This window comes from Hyaena hyaena, unplaced genomic scaffold (assembly GCF_003009895.1).
Source record: "Hyaena hyaena isolate Hyena2069 unplaced genomic scaffold, ASM300989v1 scaffold_992, whole genome shotgun sequence".
NCBI lineage: Eukaryota > Metazoa > Chordata > Mammalia > Carnivora > Hyaenidae > Hyaena > Hyaena hyaena.
The window spans coordinates 326,101-332,297 of record NW_024081625.1 but is presented as its reverse complement, the minus strand read 5'-3'; the positions used below and the strand labels follow the sequence as shown (position 1 = coordinate 332,297).

Here is a 6,197-nt window from a genome sequence, read left to right as displayed (position 1 = left end):
GGCGGTGGTGGAGGTGGTGATGGTGGTGGTGGAGGTGGTGATCCCTGGTACTGAGGCTTTCTGGACACAGCTACTATGCTGAGAGCTTTATAGAACCATCCTGGGGTGTGGGTGCTACTAAGATCCTCATTTTACAAACAAGACACAGAAGAATTGAGAGGTTCGGTGACTTGAGTATTTACTGGCAGAGCCAGATGTGGAGACTAGGTCTCTGAGTCCTTTAGGCCACACCCCAGCATGGTCCCTGAGAGGTTCTTAGGGCCCGGGGGAGCCTGAGGGTGCGCCTCGGCCCTCAAGTCTCTGGTGATGCCGGAATGCGTGCAGGTTGGAGGATAAGAAGGAGGCCAGGGAGGCTTTGGGACCCCTGCCTCTGCCTCAGCCTCCAGCACATGCACGTGGGGCGCATTCCCTGGATGGGCCTCGGGGGCCCTGAGTGCAGTGTTCCCAGCAGGTGGCCGGGCTCTGTCGTCTGAGGGCCTTTACCTCCTCGGCACGGTCTCCCAGATCAATCTCCACAAACACAGATGGTTTCTGTGGATGGAAACCAAAGAGAAGTGGATGGCGGGCTCAGGTGGCCGCAGAGGGGAGGCAGCCTCCCGGGAGGCGCAGGGGGCTCCGGGCCCTGGTGCAGCAGGGACCACCAGAGAGTGGCTGTGCTCGGTGGGGGCTCCGAGTAGCTGGGCAGAGCGCGGTCGGCGGTGTGACTGGAAGGTGTGCGTGGCCAGCGCTGGCAGAGGGGAGGGGAGGGATTCCACCGCGCATCTCTCCCTACTCACCCCCTCAGGTCCCTGAGACCCCAGTTCTCCCCCGGCTTCACCATCTGAGAACCAGGGCTGTGGGTCACCAGGCTGCCCAGGGCTGGGGCAGCCCCTCCACACCCTCGCAGAAATGCACGCTGCCCCCTAACCCTCGGGGGGCCCTCTCTGCCCCACACTGGTGAGGACTCACACTGAGGCGTGGGAGCAGCTCGGCCCAGAATGGGTTTCCAATGGTAGCACTTCGGTGAACCCCACACGTGTTTGTGGGTGAGCTCTGGGAACCCCAGGGGCCATCTGTCCTAGGTCCTGGTAAAACGGGTCTGGCTCCTTCTCCCTCCCACGTGGATTGGGAAGGGGAATGAGCACCTTCCTCCCTCGGAACGTGGCCAGTGGGAATCCCTGCCCCAGCACAGATGGGTGTCTGGCCAGCGCATCACGGCACAGGGGGCGGTTCAAGGCTAAGCTTTCCACGGCCACCTCCCGCCAGGTCCCCAGTGACTCAGGCAGATGCTTTGGGAAGAGGGGTGCTCAGCATCAGCCAGGAGCACAGAGCTTGACCCAAAGGCTCTTGGTTGAGCCTACGGTGTGGTCCTGCCAAGGTGACCCCGGGACCACGTGTCCACAGCCGGCTCGTGGTCCCACGGGGCCGCGCCTGACAGCCCTCCCCGTCTGACAAAGTCAGATGCTCTTGCCTCTCTTCCCAAAGGCTCATCCAGCTTTCCGGACTCGAGCTCCTCTTCCTGCGGAAGACAGCAGACGAGTAAGCAACGGCAGGAGCGGAGGGCGAGGGGCCGTGCGCACACCCCGGGCGTGCCCGGCCAGCCCTCCCGCTCCCGCCACCGGCCTCCGGGTGGCCCCTCGTCACCGCCGGCCCCGTCCTTCCGCCGTCGGGCTCCAGCTTTCCCAGGGCGTCCTCACGCTTGTGCTGCGTGTCTTCCTCTGGGTCGGCCTGACTGCGGAGGAGGCCGTGGGTCAGCCTGGGTGTGGGGCGGCCGCGGGGGGGCATGGAGGGACGGGGCGTGCAGGGCCTGCCTCCTGCCTGGGGGTGGGCGGAGGCCAAGGCAGACGGGTCCGGCCCTGGGCACCCAGGAGCAGGCAGGGCTGCACCAGGCTGGTTCTAGGGCCGTGATGGTGGTGCAGGGGGGCGGGGGGCGGTCGGCCCACAGTGGGGCTGCACATCCAGACCTTCCCCAAACGGCGAGGCCTGTGGTGCGGCCAGCGGCCTGGAGAGTCGCCTGGGAACGTTTGCTAAGACAGGCATCAGCTCCGAGGCTCCCGGCCGTGGCCAGCTGGGGGCTGCCCGGGGAAGCGGGTGCAGCGGGCGTGCGGCTTGCGGCCTTGGCACCCCTCCCACCCGAGCCCTTGGGGTCTTCTCGGGACACTCAGGCCTCCTTTGGGTCCAAGCGTCGACCTCGGGGCCGCACCCCCCACCCCCGCTGTCTCCTGTGCCCTCAAGTCTCTGAAAACACCCGTGCTGGACAAAGACCCCTTACCAGCGGGCGTCCTCAGTGTCACTTCGTAGGTCTCTTCCCTGGTCCTCGGACTCTGGGGAGGAAGGGGCAGCGTCTGCCACCAGAACCCCTGGCCTGCGGCCGGCCCTACAAGGGCTGACAGGCCGTCCTCAGGCACTGGCCCCAGAGGACGGTCCAGGTCCCGTTTCCGTGTGGCCACAGCTGGGCCCAGGGTGCTACGGGAGGCTGGCTGCCTGTGGCCGCTCCCCTCCCGCCAGCGCCTCGGGCCCCTGCCCCCCGACCCGACACACACACACACACACACACACACACACACACAGGGCCCCAGATCCCAACACAGCCCCCCCAGGTGGGCAGTTACAAAGCCTCACTCGCCCTTCTGATAGGGGGCCCGGCAGGTGCTTCGGAGCACCCCAGTCCTGCGGGGGGCTTCCTCCGGAAGCTGGCGGCGTCCTCTCCCTCTCAGGCCTCCAGGCTGGGGGTCTGACGGCCGGGCTGCGGGAGGCAGCCTGCAGGCCGAGAGCCTGGAGCTCTCCCGCGCCGTCCCTGCCCTGGACCCGGCCTCGTGGGGGTCCCCCTGCCCCATGTCAGCAGACCTGCCCTGGAGGGAGACGCGTCTCAGCCGGGCCTCCCGGTGCTCAGCGCGCTTGGCTGTGCTGTTCGGGCCCTTCTCTGTGGCTCACAAGTCCCCTGTGGGTAAGAGCTAGGGTCCCTCCCCCTCTCGTCGGCCGCGCCCACACCGGCTCAGGGACGCGGGCTGATGAGTGCTGGGCCGGCCCCGCCACAGACGGAGTCCTAGGGGCACTAGCAGGGGTGCAAGGGGCGGCGGGCCAGCTCTCGGGTCTTGAGAGAACATCGCGGAAGCTGGGGCTCTCGAGACAGCCTTCGGGGCACAGAGGCCCAGCCCAGTCTCCACCTCGGAGAACAGGACCCGAATGATTCAGAGGCAATAGTTTTGGGATTTTAAAATTGACTTCTTTTGGAAAATCTTCAGCAGGCCCCGACCTGCAAGCACCCGTGTGTGTGTGTGTGTGTGTGTGTGTGTGCGCGCGTGCACGCGCATGTGTGTGTGTGTGTGTATGCAAGTGTGTTTGGAAGACACGGGGCTGCTCCCTGAACATGCTTCTTCCTATAACATGTAACTGGCAAGAAGGAAAGAGCCAGTAAAAAGACATGATTTTTTTCTCCACAGTGGAGCCCCCAGGGCATCTTGTGTGATCCTGAGGAGTATTATTACCTAAGGGTCTGCTGCTCTCACCCCCAGTCCCTTTTCTAAGAAAGCTCCTGCAATTATCAAGGCTCTGGGCATACGGGGCAGCGAGTGGCCTCTTGATCCGAAGGGCTCCACCAACGATCGTCCGGCAGGCAGAGGCCTGGGGGCTGAAGTGTGTTCCTCCTGAGCCGAGGGGGGTCTGAGGTCAGAGGATCAGGGCTTCCAGGGGGTTAGCAACAGGGGATGACTAGAAGGTTTCCTTTGCTGCCGCTCTTCAGGCGGCTCTTCAAGTGCTTGCAGATTAGTTTTTGGGTGAAGACAGTCCCTCAGGGTGCGGCGGGGGGGCAGTGGTCCTGCACGTGCTGGGGTCGGACCTCAGTCACACCTCCTGGTAAGCTACTTAAGTATCGGACATCTCGTAATAGGCACTGAGCTGCCTGGGGCGGGGGAGACCCTCTTAACACCGAGCGTTGATCCTGTGATGGGGGTGGTCCGAGGCCCGACCCGACCTCGCAGCCTGGCAGCACGGCAAGTGTGTGCCTCCCTGGTGTAATGTCCGCAGGCCCCCCCCCTCCCTAGGAGAGAGCCCATCTCTCGGGAGGAGCCCCCCACTTCCTCCCTGGGCACACCCACCCCTGAGCACAAACAAACAGCCGGGTGCAGAGGGATGGCAAGGCAGGCCTGGGCTCCAGAGTCCCGGGGAGGGGGCACCATGGGCACAGCAGCATGAGCCCGGACAACTCCCATGGTGGGTCCTGTGCAGGCGGCTGATGGCTGGGCTCCTGCTGTCCCTCCTTTACCAGGCTGGTCTTGGGGCCAACTCGGACTGCTCATCTGCGGTCTGGCCGCCTCTTGCCTGGCCCATGGGCTGGCTGGCCCGTGTCCTGCGTCTGTGACGTCTCCGTCCCTGTGGGTTCAGGTGGCACCCTTGCTCCCTGCAGGTGTGCCGAGGACTGTCCTGGACACCCAGCGAGGCACCTCTTCTGGTCTCATTTCACCCTGTGGACGGCGGGACGCGGAGCAGCCTGCCCCACCGCTGTCTGTCCTGCGGGCTCCAGGGAGGCTGAGCCCCTCGGCCGAGTCGTGTCCGGGGCCGCCCGGCGCCACGTGGGGTCTGCCTTTCATCCTGTTTGGGAGAAGCCTGCGGTGCTGGCGGGAATATCCAGGAGTGGTGGGGACTGAGCCCGTCCTCTCCCGTGGCTGCCCCGTGGTGGCGGCAATATCAGAGACACGTCTATGTGCTTCTTAGGGGTTTGCTCGTCTTGAGTGAGGCTGAGACAGGGTCTCCGTGTTCAGAGGCTTCAGGGGACAGAGGCGGTAAGACCCTGGCAGTGGCCCCTGTGCTGCTGGCCGGTACCTCCCCGCTCCCGAAACAACACGGCTTTGGATGTTTACACCCCTACCTCTCAAAATCATTCCTAGGCCTTGAACAAGCAGCCGCATTTCCTGCTTACTGGATTTCATTTCCATGGCGCCCCGACCTCAAAAAGGGCCACTCACTGAGTGGCCTTCCCAGGAGAGGCAGAATGGCCGAGGGCCCGGCAAATGACTGAACCAGTCCCCTCCTCTCTCAGTCAACTCAGGGCCCTGCTCCTCTGGGGGAAGGACCACGAGAGACCTGCCCACTGGGGAGCCCAGGTGGCTCAGGTCAAGGAGCCGTCCACGCAAGCACTAGGTGTTCCACACCCTCCTCACCACCCGCCCCCCCAACCACAGCGTGTTGACGGATCTCCTAGGTGGAAAGAATGGCCACGTGTAACATGGCCGACCCGTGTCCTGCCTGCACCCCACGGGCTAACGGCTGGCCTGGCCTGGCAGGTCCCCAGGTTCCCTGAGCGGGACTGACCCGACACGCATCCCATGGCCACGGCCTTCTGACGGGAGGCCCGCCTGCGCCCCGCCCTGACCTCAGCAGAGCTCACTGTGGCCTACCCAGTGCGTCCCTGCCCCCAGGCCGGCCTGGTTCGGGCACCGGCAGACCCCAGCCCTTTTGGGTTTGGGCGGGGGTGGCGGGGCCGGGCCGGGCTGGAGGCGGGGACTCAGTGGCCTACCTGGCTCCTTGCTCAGTTTCCTGATGCAGCGCAGAGGGCCCCTCTCCTGGAGCAGGCCACCCAGGCTCCTGCTCCGCTGCAGTTCGGCCACCTCGCTGGCCGCCCTGAGGTGTCCGGGGGCGCCCCCTGGTGGAGGCGCCCCAGGGCCCGGCCGGTGCCTCCTGCGTGCGGCGGCGTCCTTCTCCATCGGCCTCCCTGGGTCAGGGCTCGGGAAGCAGAGGGCCGCGGGCTCCCGAGAGCGCCCTCAGACGGAGAGCATGGCTTCCAACCTCTGTCCAATCTGACGAGCAGCCCACTGTGCCCTGAGGGCCCCTGTTGCCAAGCGGCCCCTGTGACATCACTGCAAAGTCAGAGGTCAGAGGTCAGCTCCATCCCCCACCCGAGGAGGAGGAGGCTGAGGCCCCTCTGCGTGGATGCCAGGGCGCATGTGGTGCTGGGGCTGCTGCAAGCCTTTGGACGATTTCCTCACAGTGAGAACCTTTCTCGTGTCAGGGACGTGTCATGTCAGGGACACGTTGGCATGGACCAAACTCAGGCAAAAGGACCACGGGCTCAGAAGGGAGGAGACTCCATGCCGGTCGGGAGGGGCCACGCTGACAAACCCAGTTCTGCACCCCCACCGCTCCCACCACCGTCAGTCCGCTTGTGTGGCCGTGGAGAAGTGGCACAGGGGGTGGCCGGGACGATGACACGTGTCTCTCAG

General features: G+C 65.1%; 1 protein-coding gene across 2 annotated transcripts in view; it reads right to left on the bottom strand.

The window, feature by feature from the left end:
* The window catches only part of CUNH13orf46 (chromosome unknown C13orf46 homolog), a 9,782-nt gene extending 3,979 nt beyond the window's left edge, over nucleotides 1–5,803 (bottom strand). Inside the window, exons 1-5 of one of the 2 annotated variants that reach the window (XM_039221630.1) lie at nucleotides 5,495–5,803; nucleotides 2,252–2,303; nucleotides 1,603–1,711; nucleotides 1,451–1,498; nucleotides 484–531 (exon numbers count right to left, since the gene is read on the bottom strand). In XM_039221630.1, coding sequence (XP_039077561.1) covers nucleotides 484–531; nucleotides 1,451–1,498; nucleotides 1,603–1,711; nucleotides 2,252–2,303; nucleotides 5,495–5,681 — 444 coding nt within the window. In that variant the 5' untranslated portion in view covers nucleotides 5,682–5,803. The remainder of the gene's footprint in view (nucleotides 1–483; nucleotides 532–1,450; nucleotides 1,499–1,602; nucleotides 1,712–2,251; nucleotides 2,304–5,494) is intronic. The other variant, XM_039221631.1, reaches the window with a different exon arrangement.
* Between the last annotated feature and the right edge of the window lie 394 nt (nucleotides 5,804–6,197).